The sequence below is a fragment of the Eptatretus burgeri genome, chromosome 10, assembly GCF_056783735.1.
Source record: "Eptatretus burgeri isolate ZD-2024b chromosome 10, Ebu_testis_v1, whole genome shotgun sequence".
Lineage (NCBI taxonomy): Eukaryota > Metazoa > Chordata > Myxini > Myxiniformes > Myxinidae > Eptatretus > Eptatretus burgeri.
In genome coordinates this window covers 44,738,625-44,756,304 of record NC_140970.1, presented here as the reverse complement: position 1 = coordinate 44,756,304, position 17,680 = coordinate 44,738,625, and the positions used below count along the sequence as shown (strand labels likewise).

Sequence of the window (17,680 nt, the reverse complement as noted above, 5' to 3'; positions counted from 1 at the left end):
AGGACATTTACCAATCAGTCAGGATCGCGTATCGGGACCTTACAGTGGAGGCATGGGACAGACTGGCACTAGAGAAATTTTTAGCTGCTCTTCCTGACCCTGAGGTCCGAGCGCTAGTGGAGTTACAGGATCCACCCACCGTTCACCGAGCGGCCGAGTGCGCGGCCAGGCTGGCCTCGTGGAGTCGGCCAGGTCGGGTTCCAGAGAGGCCATCGGTGACGATCCGACAGGCGGAGATCCAGGATCAGGGAGGGGGGCTGGGAGAAATTGGCATTACCCAAATGTTTCAGGAAATTTGCCAGAAACTGTCAAGTTTGATAAAGGGTAATCTGGTAGTTAGTGCGCCAAAGCGGTGCACACATTGTTTTTTTATTGGGCATGGTGTGGTAACAGGGAAGGTCATGGTCGGTGAAGTGTTAGAAATGCAGGTGTCACATGTAAGGCCGATGGGGTGGGGGAGTCATGTGGGTTTTGTGGGTGGGGATGGTGTGCTTGTCCACAGGGATTGCTGAAGCTCACGGTGAGCGTGAATTGCGACCCCCTTCAAGGAGATTCACCACCTGGTGGCTAATGGTGACAGTGTTTGGAGGCAACTGGGAGAGGGTCTGGTTGGGCGACCAAGGCGGGTAGGACCTTGGCGACCCAGGAAGGCCAGAGGAGCCAGTGAGACCCCTTCCCCTTCCAGAGTGTTGTACGGGATTAGAGCTGATGGCTACCGGGGGGGAGGGAATCAAAGGGAGCGGGGCGGAGAAACGTCCGGGTTGGACTAAAGCTTACCTGTGGGCATGGTTGCACCTGAGATGCCCCCATCATCTTGTGGTAACCCACCCCACGGCCACGACGGGATTCAGCCTGCATGATTAAAATGAGGACCATGACCTAGAAATGTGATGATGACCATGGTGTGAGTGTTGTGAAGATGTGCGAGTCCCACTCGATCCCGCACAACTTGACATGAGCAGCAAAGGCATGATGTCCGCATAATTTTGGGGCAAGCAAATTTGAAAATTGGCTCCCCAGGTAACGCTGGGTCTATTAGGCCAAAAAAAAAAAAATGTTGCATTGGCGTAACCCGCCCGATCCTAAAAATTCCGCCGACCCTACGTTTTTTTTTTTGTTTTTTTGCTGTCGAAAAATTTTGCCGACCCTATTTTATTGCTATTTTTGTTGTTTTGCTATCGTTTTCAAGTATCTTGTTGATTGCGATCGCGATCGCAAAAACCCGGGAGTGTTTCGGACAGAACCCGCCGACAAAAAGGGTGGTACTCGAGCCGGGGGAAATTTTGGGAGGGATTTATTAGGAAAAAAAATAAAAAATAAAAGATCCCGACCGACCTACCCTATTTTTCAGTGACCCGTTACGCCAATGCCACATTTTTTTTTTTTTGGCCTTAGCATCCACTGGGGGAGGCGGTCAAGTGTAAATATCCTGTGAATAGTGTCGTTAAGGCTTAGAGTAGGAATGTAAAGTATAAGTGTTGTGTTTTTGTGGAACCTTTTGTTTCCCCTCCCCAGATCACTGGAAGAGTGCTGGGCAAGAGCGATGATCCAGAAGATGGAGTGCAACTTGGCTCAGTGCTCTCATGTGATAAAATAAAAATAAAAAACAAAAAAAAAATGAATGATTGTTTAGGCGAGGATAAGGCCATAAGGGGGTAGTACATTAAGCAGGATAGGTAAGTTAGCTGCGACTCGCTGCCCATTGCCCCTCCTACTTTATTTCGTTAGGTTAATTAGGTGTGAGTCAGTAAGTGTTAAGGCTGGTACGGTAGCGCCTGTGATATACCTTGCAGGAGCTGCGGTACCAGAGGAGGGGGCAGTGTTACGTTTGAGGGGGGGGTATGCATTCAAAGGGTAATTAGGATGTTTAATTAGGTATGCCATGCTGTTCGAGTTTACCAGGATCTCGATGTAATAAGTAGCAATTCAGTGGTGATAAGTTGTCTCGTAAATGTTCATTTCTTCAAGGGGGGAAATGATAATTGTCACGTAATTAGATAGGGACACGGGATAGGGTAAGTGTGTCTGCGTAAACCCCTTTTTGGTATTCTCTGGAGACTGGCCGTGACGTCACTGGACAGTGCAGCGGATGGCTCCACCCCATGATCACGATTGGCAGAAGGCGACGGCGGTGGGCCAATAAACGGCTCGATTGGAGGTGACGAGGGCAGGAGGATAAAAAGGTTCTGTTCAGGGTCGAAAAGGAAGAGGAAGAAGATCACAACCAAAAAGATCGTGTTTTTTTGGTGGGGAGGCTGTTGCGCGGGGAGCATCCTTGTTGTTGTGCTGATTCCATCGTGTTTTTTTGGTGGGGAGGCTGTTGCGCGGGGAGCATCCTTGTTGTTGTGCTGATTCGATCGTGTTCTTGATCGTGTCTTGGAGCCTTGCTGAGCCTCGTGCCTCACCTTGGTTGGCTCTGGGGTTCTGCTGACTCGGAGTACGGGGTCGAACGGCGGGCGGACCTGGGCCAAGACCAGGAGGTCGACAGCACCACGGTTTCTCCTGCCCCCCTGACGAGAGCAAGGCCAGCTCGTCCGACGCCGATCCAGGGACAGTTGCGTCCACACCACGGTCCAGCCTGACCACCAGAAATAGCTACGTTTTGTGTGTGTGTGTGTGTGTGTGTGTGTGTGTGTGTGTGTGTGTGTGTGTGTGTGTGTGTGTGTGTGTGTGTGTGTGTGTGTGTGTGCTTGGCGCCTTAGAGGGATTGAGAACTGTATATTCATTGGAATTGTCTGTGTTTTTCCCCACGCCTGATCCCACACCATCCCGTCGAATCGCCCCGGATCCCTCTTCTTGCCGAGTCTTGTTATTTCTGGTAATAATAAAAACAAATAAACATCATCAACTCAGTGAAAAGTGACTCGTGCCACCTTCCTCGTCCCGTTTGCGGTAGAGCGATTAGAACCGCCATGTTTGGGTTATAAATAAATAAACCGCCTCCATCGTTTCGGCTCATTCTACGTTGGCGGGACTGTTCAAGTCCCGTGGACGTCACAGTATGTATAATTACAATTACAACGTTTACGTCTGTAAAGTATGTACAATTCGAATGCGAGTATGGTATGTGTATAAAGTATGTACAATTAGAATATGAGTACAGTACGTGTATAACGTATGTACGTTTAGAATGCGAGTACAGTACGTGCATAAAGTATAGCGGGGTTTGCTTACACATTGTAAGCAAAAACGAATGGTGCTTCCCCATCGTCTCAGGTCGCTCACCTGCATTTATTTAAACAGTATTTTAATTTACAGATGCTTTCCCATGGTTCTGTGATTTTTCCAGTGGATCTGCTTCGATGTCCGTCGGCACATGAAATTTCAGCTTTCTATGTCACCCGAAAGGTACCGAACATAAAGGAACCGAAAGGTATCAGTCAGTCAGTGGTTAGAATGAGCTTTATATGTTAGACGAGCAGGATACCTGTCTTCGACAGATTGGGGATTGTAGGCTTTGTTACTCACTGATTGAATCAGGCTTATTTTATGTGAGAACCTCTGGGTATGCTACATTCCTGGTTTGTCCATCATATGCATATATGAACAAACTTGTTTCAGTCCCTGGTGAAAGCTGGCCACATGACACAAATGGTTGGGCTGGAGTCCTGTTTGGTGCAGTGTTTGTCCTTGTCCGTTGGTTATCGACAGGGCGAATGACAGAGATACCGGAAATTGGAGCCGCTTGAACTTAAATTGACAGTCGCTGGGATGGAATGAGTGGTATACGGGGAATGGACACATTCTCTCCTGAGAACTCTCCGATGGAGATCGTAGCTTCTATGAGATTTTTAATCAGCTGCCACATGACCAACCAAGTTCCATTGCACAATTTTGAGAAATCCAGATTGCGAAGAAGCATGATTGGTGGCCCAACTTCCAATTTTAGCTCATGAGGTAGCATTCCCAGAGGATGTAGTGAGTTCAGAAACTTAACAGGGTAGTGAATGATTTGATCCATGTCCGGAACACTGTCAATGGATTTATAGGCAACTTCTTCACTGGGCACACATTCCAATAGTCGTTGATTCAGTGTATGAACAACGTTGTTTCATGGGGCTAGTATTGCCAGTTGTGACAACTAATCAGTGTCTCCATAATTTTGTGTAAAATATGGGAAATAACCCTGGGCGTTCACCTGGTAGAATTACGATACTGAGGAGGAAGTCAACGTGGGACGGAATCAGCAAAATGTACCAATGAATCAATGTTACAATTTCGTCCCACACAATCAGGTCACAGCGTTTGAAGAGCACACCGAGTCCGGAATCATTTTTCACATTTCACATCGCTTTGTCGACCGTTACCAGATTGCAGGGTAATTTTAAGGCGGAATGCGCCATCCTACTGCTTTTGAGCAGTTGCCACAATACCTGGCGATTCTGGTAGGGATACAAAATGAAACACACACACACACACACACACACACACACACACACACACACACACACACACACACACACACACACACACACACACACACACACACACACACACACACACACACACACTTTTCCAACTATCTGGATCATCAGCAGGGCAGCGCTCTTCATCAAAGTTTCAAACCCTAAAAACATAATTGACAACATTACGTAAATTTATCAAAAACTAATTTAGTACAAACATGCACAGCTAAATAATAATAATAATAAATAATTTTGATGCTAAAGATCGTGGATAATTGCACAGCAGTCTGTGTAGATAAGTCGGAAGCACCTCCGATAACTACAATTGTAGTGAAAGGTTGGACCGTAATGCTACAGTACCAAATAGTGTCAGAATAATGGAATAAGATATGATTCGTCGTAATAGTAGCAATAGAAAATGACAAAATGGAATGAACGTTGACTGTTCCTGAAGAATTTTCTTCATGGGTCAACATCAAAGCACTTCTGGGTCACGTGATTAGCTTCAAATGTCTCCTGTTATCATTTTCAAAAGCCCTAAATGGACACTTCTTTGCCAATATCCTCGAGCAAACCTGCCAATAACACTCCATGCATGAATTTGGCGTATTAGCCCTGAGAGCTAAGATTACAATGCACACACAGAATCGCCTTGATCTTTTTATCTATGTATATAACATATAGATGTACAATTAGAATTTGAGTACATGAATAAAGTATAGTGGGGTGTGCTTACACATTGTAAGCAATCACAAACCGTGCTTTCCCATTGTCTCACGTCACCCACCTGCTCTTAATTTTTTAATTAAAAAAAAATTCATTTGTTTTCATTTACGGAGGTTTTACTATGGTTCTGTGATTTTTCCTGGGGGATCTGCTTCGATGTCCATTGGCACACATAATGCCAGCTTTCTAGATCACCCAGTAGCTCCCGAACATTAATATCAGTCAGTCAGTGGTTAGAATGAGTTTCATATATTTGACGTGTGTGTGAATATGAATATATTTGGGTGTGTGGTCATTAGCAATGGCTTTCTTACTGTCACTCGACCTGCAGCTCGAAGTCTTCTCTTCACAGTTGAAACAGAGACTTCCTTACTTCGACCAGTGTTAAGCTGTACTTGAAGCTGCTGTCCTGTGAGCTGCCTATCACACAAGCTGTTGACTCTCAGAAACTTATCTTCTGATTGTGTTGTGGCTTTGGGTCTGCCAGACCTCTTCCTGTCAGAGTTTCCTCCAGTTTCCAAGTGCCTTTTGATAGAGCAGGAAACTGTACTCACTGACACCTTGGCTTCCTTTGAAATTTCTCCAGAGGAAAGACCTACACTTTTAAGGGTTATAATGGTCTGTCTGTCTTCCTTTGTTAATTGTCTTTTTCTCACCATTATGATAGCAATATACTACTTCCTGCAGTGCAATATTGTCCAAATAATGCTTCAGAGGGTGTAGCAACACAGTCTGTTCCAACACTGCTTTTATACAGAAAGAGGGTTTGTAACTAATCAACAAAAGTTGGGACACCTGTAGGAATTGTTTGCATCAATATTGAAGGCTTAATTTACTTCCATTGCTGCAGAACAGCTGCAGTTGCAAACCCATTACTTGTTTCCTGAAAAGGCCTTTTTTAACATGTCTGAAATTTACATTATTTTTCATTTTTTGGTGACCTAAACTATTTTTTTTAACCTCTGGCAGTTTACCGCTTAGCTTTGTACCATTTCAGGTTATTCACTGGACTTGAACTGCTTAAATTTCAGTAAAAACTAAAAATGGGGATGTTCTAAAACTTTTGACCGGTAGTGTATATATGTATGTATCATATACAGTAGACTTGGCGCAAGTCGTCACCATCAGGACCGAGAAAAAAGTGACGACTTAGACATGTGACGACTTACGCGTATGCGAACATTCATGATGACTGTGGGGTGAAGGATGAAGTCGCGCGTGGCCTGGACACGTACATGTGAGAGGGCGCAACAATCTCTAAGCCGGCTATTGTACCAAAAGGGAAACACAATCCTTGGGGCAAAGGTGGGGGTTCATTGGTGAGTTGGAAAGTGATCAAGCAAAGATGGAATTCAAGAATCACTTTATCAAAAGTAAAGATAATGAACAACTGTAAGACAACTCATATACCATCGGTGATGGTATATGACCATCGACTGTTAGAATTCATTCATTGGAATGAATGTAGAATGAGTTTTCATATGGAATGAAAACTCATATACCATCGACAAATTACATGACACACAATCATCGTGATGACTACCACTCAATACCTATGTGTAAGTGAGTGTGGTGATGTTCAAAGCAAGCCAATATAAAACCATGATCGTACTTCAACACTAAGCTTGATCGATCCTTTACTCCTTCACCAGAGACTGCATTGCACAGCCTGTCTACCTCTTCAGATGCATGTGGAACGCACGCTGACCGAGCTGAACGCAGCACAGTTATAAATAGCCTATCACTGGCGGTGTAAACCAATGAGCGCGCATCATGATTCCATGAAATCGGGCTCATCACGAGGTAGAAGTTCCGTGTGACGAGTTAGGCGTGGTAATTTACTTGAGTTTCCATTACGCGGGAACGGACAACATCTGACGACTTAGACGAAGTGACGACTTACAGACTTTATTCAAAGGGATTTAACATTAGATAAATTCGGGACTTTTTGACGCTGCTGACTTAGGCGAAGTGACGAGTTACACGCTGCCGACTTACGCCTAGTCTACTGTATATACAGTATATACTATATATATATATATATATATATATATATATATATATATATATATATATCCCTCCCTTGCATGCCTCCTCATCCTCGCTCCCTCTCCCTCTTTCCTCCTCTTCCCCGCTCACTGCCCCCCCCGCATCTCCCCCACTCCCTCCTCCCTACCTCATTCTTTCTCAATGTCCCCATGTCCCCACCCCCATTTTGCAGAACGATGACTCCCACCAAAAGGGGTAAATGTACAATAAACAAACTTGACAAAAAATGACTGACAAAAGCTGCATCCAGAGTTGCCTCAATTCCACAAGAGCAAGAAAGATGAAGACAGCCAAACACAGCAGGAATGACTGCAGCCATGAATCAGCCCTTGACGGAAAAAGAAGAGTCTGCATTCTTCTATAATTCAGCCTTGAATTATGCTTCTGATCAATTAGTTGCTATTGGCTCAATGTCAAATCCTTGCAGGCATTGCAATGCAATGGACAGGAGAAGCTCCAGGGATACGCTGCAACAGTGACAAGGTTCAGCTGACCCAAATGAATGCTTCTCCTGAACCTCTTCATATATTGACAGTCAACACTCCAAACGTAAGTCATTTCCAAAGCAACATCAGAAGATACAACTCGTGCTTCCACATGACATCTTTCGGCACTACAAAAGAGATCAGAGAATCTGGCTACATGCCCACATATAAAGTGCAGGGACAGTTTTATCATCAGATTGGCAGTCTATAGCCACGACCAAATGATGAGTCAAAATTCCTGCAGATCTACTTCATTGGTGACAATACAAAGCAGGCTGAACAACTGCAACAATGTCATTCAAACCAAGCTGGAGGTGGTGTTGCAGTTGCAAGAGATGCTCCACAAGGAAAACAAATATGTTGAGAGTCTCAATTGTGCCATGGAGAAGATGATCCCAGAGTACAAAGTTGTCATTCATTCTGACAAAACTCTGGCTGGGGAGCATGAGTGGTGCTTCAATGTGCCAAGCACATCAGAAGAGGCTGTCATGCTGGCCAGTGAACAACAAGGCAATTGAGACATTGTGCTGCAACTCAGAAACGACTTCCTCTGGAGAATTGCTGAGACACACTGAACATATGATGCACTTCAATGTCCATTAATTTTCTGGCAGGAATATGATGGATACCATTTGAACTGCAACAAACAAATCCAGCAAAAGGACTGCCAAGCCAAAATAAGATTTCTGCCTACAGAATGATGCTGAGAGCTGGAAATTTTGATCACATATTGCAATGCAAAGATCTCTTCCATTAATTTATTGTGCATGTCAAAAATGAGGCAGAAAGGCTGAGATTCATTCAAAAGAACTGAAAGAACTGAAAAGTCGAAAACTATGTTTACCTCAAGGATGGCATGAACAATGATGGAAATGCTGCCAGTGTTGGCCAATTGGTCACCTTGCCTTCCAGTTTCACAGGTGGTCACCATTACATGCATGAGCGCACTCAGGATGCCACGACTTGAGTGTGAAACGATGGCCGTCCTGATGTCTTAATCACCTTCACCTGCAATCCAGCTTGAGAGGAAGTGGCTAATGAACTGATGTCAGGTCAATGACAACAGCATTGCCATGATTTGCTGGGAGGAGTACAGTAAACCCTCCAATATCGCAGGGGTTAGCTTTCTGTAAAATATCGTGATAGTTGAAACTGCGATCGTGGAGATCAAGGGCCAATGGGAAGAGGAGGTTCGGTTCCTGGGATTACAGAAAATATCGAGGAAGATCGACGGCAACGAAAAATAAACACATTACAATTCAAACAAGAAAAAGAGCAATCAGAGATTGCAGACCCTCACCAGGACTTCTTTTGAGTGGTGTATTTTTATAGGTTTTAAGGTAAATCCAACATGGCTGCCAAACCATGTGACTAATGACATCATATGTGTGAACCTTTTGTTCCTCGTGGACAGGGGGTCATACGTGTAAAGTTTTGCATTGATCTGTTCAGCCATTTTAGAGATTTTTGAAGGTTAAAAAAAAAAACAAAAAAAAAAACAATATGGCTCCCGAATCACGTGACATCATGATTTTTTTTCTGTGGACCATTTTATCCCGAGATGGCCCTCAAAAATTTTCATACTGATTGGATGTGGCGTTCTCCATAAGCAATTTTGACGTCATTATGAGGGCACCTATGACGTCATCAAAAAAATCACGCTCATTCTCCATGATGAGTACTTGTATTGCTATTGGCTGAGTTTCAATTTTTTTCCTTGGTCTGGTTTCAGAGATACAGAGGTCCAAAGTTTTCCCGTTTTTCCAAGATGGCTGCCACACCACGTGACCTATGACATCATAATTATCATTAAAACATTCTACATGAGTAGTCACACCAATAGTGACAATTCCGTCTCAATCCGACAAGCGGTTGCGGAGAAAAACATGCAATTGTAACCCAACCAACAAGATAACAAAGAGATCACCTGCTTCATGACTTGTAATTAATAATCAAAAGAATTGGACTGAAATTACACCAATCCATCATTAATATTATTAGAACAGTGTATTTTAAACACCAACACATGCACTCACCAGCAACTACCACCATTACCCCTCCAAACAGAATGCTGTTATCCTTTCAGTTATCTGTTAAAGGAGAAGATCTGCAAACAACCAGTCATTTAACTCCTCCCTCCCCAATCAATATTCTGGCATATTCCACCCCACCCTCCACCCGCTCCTCTGAACACCCCCACCCCACCTCTACTGTACCCAAACCCACACTTACAGCTCCTGCAGCTGCTCCAGGTTGAAGGCTTTTTTAGGAAGTGATGTGAGCCTGTTACGAGCGAGGTGAAGTACGCGTAAACTGCTTGATAAGCTGTCCAGACTTCCAGCGTGAAGGACACGGATCCTGTTTCCACTTAACACCCTGGCAGCACAACCAGTGATCCACAACATGATGAATACATGTGCAACAAGAGGAAGACTACAGATATGACTCCATTAATAACTATAGATTAAAAGTCACACATCCAGCCCAAACTCCATTAAATAAATGGATAAACCCATGCAACATCATTGATGCTAGTCGAACATAACACTATTTTGCAAAAAGGAACTTGCTCTGAGTGTTGCATTGATAATTATATGTGGGATTCAGTCAACCAACATCTTGAATTTGACTCGAGACAGTTCTCACTCACAAATCAATATTATAAAAATGACGAGAGTATTTTCAGGGCACAATTGCTAGTAAAAATTACATCATTCACATCCTAGTGAGTCTCAGTTTACAGGCCAATGGGAAAACGGGAAAGAATTTCAACAAAACACAATTTTGGTTCCTGACAGTTAAGGTGCAAACCAGAGTCCTGGCTCAAGCCCCAATATACACTCTCTGCCATTACAAAAAATAAAAAAAATAAAAATCCCCAAGTGGGCTGACTTCTCTTGAGGTTGTAGTTCAGATCTCTGCTGAATCCAAAATCTGGGAAATGTCATGTACGTTAGACTGGAGTCAATTTGGGGGGTGGGGAGGAGGGAACCCCCCTGGGAGCTCCCCCTGATCTGAAATAGAAACATCTAAGACTGAGCGATCCTGTAAACCAGAGTAGAAGGGCTGTATTGGATTTCAGAGCAATCAGTTGGGAATTAAGAGAGGAGTAGGGATCCGAAGTTTCAGGAGGTAAACGCCCCTAGGAACTCCCATGATCTGAAATAGAAAAATCGAACCCTGAGCTATTATGTGGGCTGCTGTCTTGTATTCATGTGCCAAGTTTCAGACTAATCAGCCGAGTGATAGGAAGAAGTAAAAAGAGCAAAAAGTTAAGACAACCGGATGGACATCCTGACATCACAGCCAATTTTACAAGGTCATCTATTCGAGATAGAGATGAGATGACTTAAAACTTCTGAAAGATAAATGCTGAATAAGTACATGTCCATTTCATTGTGACCTAATCACATAATGCTGCATTGTGGCGAATGTTTTTACAACGGGATCCAATATGGAAGTAACAATCTCAATAACGGGTATGTCCATCTCCATCAGCACATCAATACGTTGCACCGCCATCGTATTGACCATATGATCACTTGAATCTGAGCCTGGGGAATGGAATTCCATACCAGAACCAGGTCCTGTTCCAGGTCACTGAGGGTCTGTAGCTATATTGGCAAGGTTTGAATGCAGCAATCAATAATATCCCAGAGATGCTCAACTGGATTTAAATCTGGCGAGATGGCAGGCCAGGGTGTCATGACATTAATGATGGTATTGACAAGAATGTTCCTCGTTCAAATGGCCCTGTGAGCAGGGTCATGATCATGCATAAAGATGATTCCTGGACCGGTTTGTTGAATGGTAGGCAACACATATTTCTGTAAGATCCCATTCATGTATCGATCCCTTGACAGATCGCCATGGATACGGATAACGTTTGTGCAAAAGGTTTCAGCAATACCACCCGACATCATCACACTTTCACATCCAAAATCTATGGCTTCCTGGACACAGACTGGGGGCGTATTGCTCATTGCATCTTCTGTGGACTTGTGCACAGCATTCATACCTTTCAAGGAGAAACCTGAATTAATCACTTAACATATCGCTTGCCCAATGCATCCATGTCCATCAGACATACTGATTTAACCTCTGCAAGCATGGTTGGATGTGTCGTAGTGCAAGTATTGGATGCTGACTTGGACGACAAGCATGGATCCCTTCATCTTGGAGACTGCTCAAGACGGTGTTGACATTTATCCTGCAAGGTCCAGGAAGTGTATTTACAGTGAACTGGGCAGTTTGAAGAAGATTGTATATATGTGTCTTACGAATGTATCGGTCCTGAGTGGGAGTTGTTATCCTGGGACATCGAATTCTTGGTACACATATCTCTTGTTGATCCAGTGGCTTGACAATGTCTTCTGAGGCTTCTACCCTCCCAACAATGGTGGAGGCCCTCAATATCAGACACGAGATCAGGGCCAACTCTCTGGACATATCTCAAGCTTTTGATACGGTATGGCATCCTTCCTTGCTCTCCAAACTGTCTGCTGATGGAATCCAAGGCCAACTCCACTCTTGGATTGTGGACTTCCTTCACTCTCGAAGACAATGTGTGGCTCTCAACGGAACCCTTTCATCTCCTCTCCCTGTCAAGGATGGATCTTGTCAAGGTCAATTCCTAATCTTCATCAATGATCTCACTGACTCTCTGGAAAATCCTCTTTATCTCTTTGCTGATGACTGCACTGTCTGCTGTGACATCTCTCATCCTTCTGACAGACACGCTTCCTGGACACAGACTTGGCTTCTCCACTCTCCTCAGAACTTGACAAAAATCACAAACTGGGCAAACACAATTTTGTTTATGTATCCATATTGTTCACCCTTTGCATTCTCCCTTACCCCTCATCGTTACCTGCATCCCTTGTGTATCCGTCTACTTTCCCCCTTTGCCCTAATGTTGGTTTTTCTCCTTTCTTCTGCTGTTCCCTTTGTTATGTTGTATACAGAGTTGCTCTGTGTAATCGCTCTTCAGGTCAGGTCAGGTATGGGAGCATGTGCCAGAACAGCGCGTCGCTGCGTCCACTTTCCACCGGTACTCCAGGGGCCTCCGTCTGGCCATCCCCCAGGCAGATGCCAGGCCCATCCCCATCTCCTCGAGATGATGGTCAACCTGTTGCAACCATGAGGCACGTGGTCGACCCACTGGCCTCCTCCACTCATGAGACTCCCTCGCTGAGAGAATCTGGTGAGCAGGATCAGAGTTAGGAAAACGAGCCACATGTCCATACAGCCGCAACTGACGCTCACGGACTATGCAGGTAACAAATCTCATCCGAGTCTCTCTCAGCAACCGCTCGTTGGACACAAAATCTGACCAGCGATAGCCAAGGATTCTCCGAAGAGACCTGGTACCAAAGGAATTAAGTCTCCGTCTCAGATCCTTGGTCAGAGTCCAAGTCTCGCACCCATAGAGCAAGACTGGAAGTACCAAGGACCTGAAGACTCGGACTTTCGTCCTCCCGCACAGGTACCGGCAGCGCCACACCCCATGATCCAGTGAATCCATGACTCCCCAGGCCCGACCCAGACGTCTATTGACCTCTGACTCGCAGCCAGCAGAGACATGAATATCACTGCCAAGGTAAGTGAATCTCTCCACGACCTCAACATCCTCACCACAAACAGACACAGACAGGACAGCAGCATCCAAGATGTCACCGAAAGCCTGTATCTTAGTTTTGACCCAAGAAACCCGTGATCCCAACGGCTCCGACTCCTCATTCAGCACCTCGAGGGCCCCCAAGAGGATGTCTAAAGTCTCCGCAAAGATGACTGCATCATCTGCAAAGTCAAGGTCCGAGATCTTGACATTCCCAAATGACGCACCGCAACTTGATCTCTCCGACATCCTCCCTAGAATCCAGTCCATACAAGTGCTGAAAAGTGTGGGGGCAAGTACACATCCCTGACGAACTCCAGTAACAACTGGAAATAAGTCAGAGATGGTACCACCACACTTCACAGCACTCTCAGTACCAGAGTAGAGTTCAGACATCAGATCGATCAGTTTTGGTGGCACCCCACGAAGACCAAGAATCCTCCAGAGGACATCCCGATTCACTGAATCGAACGCTTTACAGAGATCAACATAGGCTGCAAGCAGCCCCTGCCGAAACTCTCGCCTGCGTTCGGTGAGGACATGAAGTGCAACGATACGGTCAATCGTTGACCTCTTTGGTGTAAAGCCTGACTGCTCTGGACGCTGGTGCTCAAGCAGATGGTGGCGAACCCTATCGAGAATTATCCGAGCAAAGACCTTGCCCGGCACTGAGAGCAGCGTCACCCCTCGGTAGTTGTTGCAGTCTTGGCGATCACCCTTCCCTTTCCAGAGAGGGACAACAAGGCCCCTCTTCCAGTCAGTTGGGATGATGCCTGTGTTCCAGGCAGAGCACAAAACTGCATGCAACGACACGAGTGCAGCATTTCCACCAGCCTTGAGAAGTTCGGCATGGATGCCACAGATCCCTGGAGCTTTGCCCCGTTTCAACTGGTTCACCGCAGCCCGTGTTTCCACAAGTGTAGGTGGACCACAGTTGATTCGAGGGTCAGCAACAGCGATTGTAACACCCTTGATGTCCAACTCGACAGTTGGGGGATCAGCCTGGTACAACCGCTCAAAGTAACTGGCCCAGCGGGCCTTCACTTCAGACTCCTCTGTCAAGAGCCTACCACTCTCTGCTCGAACTGTAGTGCTCCGAGGGATGGGCTTGGATGAACGTAATGCGCGAATTCCCCTGTAAGCGGGATGAGAATCACCTGTCCACAGGTGATGCTCTACCCCCTCACAGATTCCTCGCACATAGGCCTCCTTGTCCAGCTTCCCTTCGCGGTAGTTGAGAGAGGTAGTTGAGAGATCGCTCTTCCACAAGCCTAAAACATGTTAAAAAAAAATAAAAAGAATAATAATAATAATAATAAAAACATTTCAATGCCCCAACATTCATGAACTCCAACATTCGTGGCATTTTTCCGGAAGTATCCGCCACGAATAGCGGGGTCTGACAGTGTATCACACTCACACATACCCATTTGTATTTACTGAATATAACAAGCATACACAACCTTCCAGTTGAAGTATATGTGGAATACTTCGAATAATTGAAGTTTCCTTTTGTACTAAATATGTCCAACTTCTTTTTTGACCGGTGTTCATTTTTCCTTTCTTTATTTTCATGGATGAGCTTGTTGAATTCCTTGATTCAACGTTAACCAAAAAAAAAAGATCAGTCATGGTGGACCCACTGCTTGGCCCCAAAAATTCCCAGACCTGATTCCTTGTGATTTTTTTTCTGGGTTCATGGTTATTGGGGTGAGATGCTGTACTACTCTTGGGTCGTTTCCTGGCTGGATGTTGAAAACCTATTTTGGAAATACACACTCAAGGCTAAGAGTGAGCAAGACTATGGTGAGGGTTACAGTTTTCTTGAACACCGAGAAAGACCAGGAACCCTGCAGCCATAAACTCCATCCTTTAGAAATAACACTAACCCTGCAAGCACAAATTCAATCCTTAAACCCAACTATGAACACATTGAGATACGCATTTGGAACACATGCATACAGAAAGGGGAAATAAATAAATAAGATAGATATGTAGAGGTAGTGGACAAAAAAAATGGAAACACCAATGTAAAGTCACTTAACAGAGCGTTGGGCCACCCCGTGCAGGCAGTTCAGCATGTATGCGCCGTGGCATTGAGTCCACCAGTGTTTGGAATTCTGCAGAAGGGATGCGGCACCATTCTTCCCCAAGAAAGTCAATCAACTCATGACTGTTTGATGGAGGTGTAAAACACTCTCAGACGTTCCAGAATATCACATAAATGCTCAATTGGTTTCAGATCTGGTGACCAAGAAGACCATGACATATGGATAAAATCAGTGTCATGCTCATCAAACCATTTGGTGACCACAAGTGCTCTGTAGATATGGGCATGGGGGGGGTTCTCCTCTTGCAGACATGCTAGCCATAATTATAGGCAACCATGCCTGTGCAGCGTTTTTATACATGACCCTGAGCATGCTGGGATTTTATTAGCTGAACACATGGGCCATACCTGTGTGGAAGCCATTGCTTGGTGTCCCTCATTTACCCAGGTGTTTCCATTTTTTCTCCACTACCTGTAGATAGATAGAATGTTTTCTAGCATCTCAAATGCCTTACAACGTGTGCAGAGGGATGGTAGATGAGAAGTTGTGTAGTCCTTTGCCTGTCAGATGATTAGCACTCAGATCCAGCGTGAGGAGCGAAGAGCAACGTGCAAGGTGTTCAGCATGTAATGTCCTGATGCGGTTCCGATGCCTGAAAAGCAAAAGTGTTTTTATTTTATATATTGATTGAAGGCTTATAGTTTAGCTTGTACATAAACCACATGCAGTTCAATGACAACAGTGAACTTTAACGTTAATTAAAAGGACATTAAGAGAAAATGGACAAATACATATTGTACATGCAGCTTGAACACCTGGGTTCCAAGCATCACGAGTGATCAGTTCAGACAAGAACAATGAAAAGGCCAACCCCAAAAGGACAAAGCAACAGATGAGGATAATACAATCGCAGCTTGCCATAATATATGTGGACACCTTGAAAGGTTCAGTGCTATGTTCCTCAATTACTCAATCTCAATAATTTAGACCATTCACAGTGATTGTGTCAAACTGATGTAGAACACACAAGGAGAGAAGAGTAATGTTCGGCGCTGCCTCTCCAAAGTTTGGAATTTCAGTAAGCTTGTTATGGGCCAGCCTCCTGCAGAAAAGCAAACGACACATACACCCAACGGTCAGGACAACACATCAACTTCTATACAAGCTCAGATCTCATGCCAGCAATAAGCTCCACTTCCTGCCCTCACATTGTTGTTACATCACAATTCTACAAAAGCATTTTCCGCAAACCGCAAGTTTACAGGATATGAATCACTGCCAAATCAGACGAGTTGAGGCTTGAGACCTTCCTGGTCCATGCACACAGTGGCAATGCTGTGTAGATTGAAATACGTCAATGACCTTGCATAAAGCCAGATTCACTAGCACTGCTAAAGGGAACCAAACGAATACGAGCTACTGATAAATGGATGGCTGTCATCACCCCAACAAGTCGGTCAATATATCACCCGTATTTTTAGGATGGACGCCCATCTATAATGCCCCCACAAGCACAGAAATCCAAAAATAAAATCGTCCAACCATTAAGGATAGCTCTTATACAGACAAATCCATGGAGACACCATGAGATCCTTTCATAGATTAGTCTTAGCTTGAGGGTGCTCCAAAAACATGGCTCGTTTACCATGGCCCAAATGTCATACAGAGGACTACATAAAAAGGGTTTTTAGTTTGAGCATAAAAATCTTTGAAAACTTGTCACACAAAAAACAGGGTTTCAGTGTGGCATTAAAAGTGAGCACAGGGAAAGGAGAAGCCTTCCCCATCTCACAGCAGCTTTTCCTAATGCAGCAGATAACAGCTGCTTGGATACATGATGGCACACTGACTGCGGGTTCCAAAATCATTCGAACCACCTTTAATTTATTTAAGTTCTCACACCAATGGGCTGACAGGATGGCCTCGAAGCAGTCGAGTTTGGGTTTTAATCCCAAACCAGCTATAAACTGTCATCCTGGTGTTTCACTTGCAAAATGATTCATCAATGCGTGTGCCATCTCTCAGCTGGATGTTAAACTGGCACCCTATCTGCGGCATTAGTTGGTGGACAGTGTCCTTTGCGAAGAGTAGTTGAGAGATCGCTGGCCAGCACCATGAGCGAATTACAAATTTTTGCCCTAGCTACTGCTGGGAAAGGTAGTGGCAACCACCCAGTATAAGTCTTACCAAGAAACTGCTTCAGCAGAATGAACCTGGTTTGCACAGAACACCAAAATATGAAGAAAAAAAAAGAAAAAAACCTCACAATTATGATGCTAAATATCAAGTACAAGGAAATACAAGGAACTGGGATACAGGAGGCCATTTGGCTCATCATGCCTGTGC

The 17,680-nt window shown here is 44.7% G+C and overlaps 1 protein-coding gene across 2 annotated transcripts in view; it reads right to left on the bottom strand.

The window, feature by feature from the left end:
- Positions 1-17,680, bottom strand: part of LOC147018446 (leucine-rich repeats and immunoglobulin-like domains protein 1) — a 104,296-nt gene that overhangs the window by 51,017 nt on the left and 35,599 nt on the right. For both annotated transcript variants that reach the window (XM_085898088.1, XM_085898089.1), the window contains exons 10-12: positions 16,362-16,436; positions 15,849-15,986; positions 9,899-10,042 (exon numbers count right to left, since the gene is read on the bottom strand). In XM_085898088.1, coding sequence (XP_085754214.1) covers positions 9,899-10,042; positions 15,849-15,986; positions 16,362-16,436 — 357 coding nt within the window. The remainder of the gene's footprint in view (positions 1-9,898; positions 10,043-15,848; positions 15,987-16,361; positions 16,437-17,680) is intronic.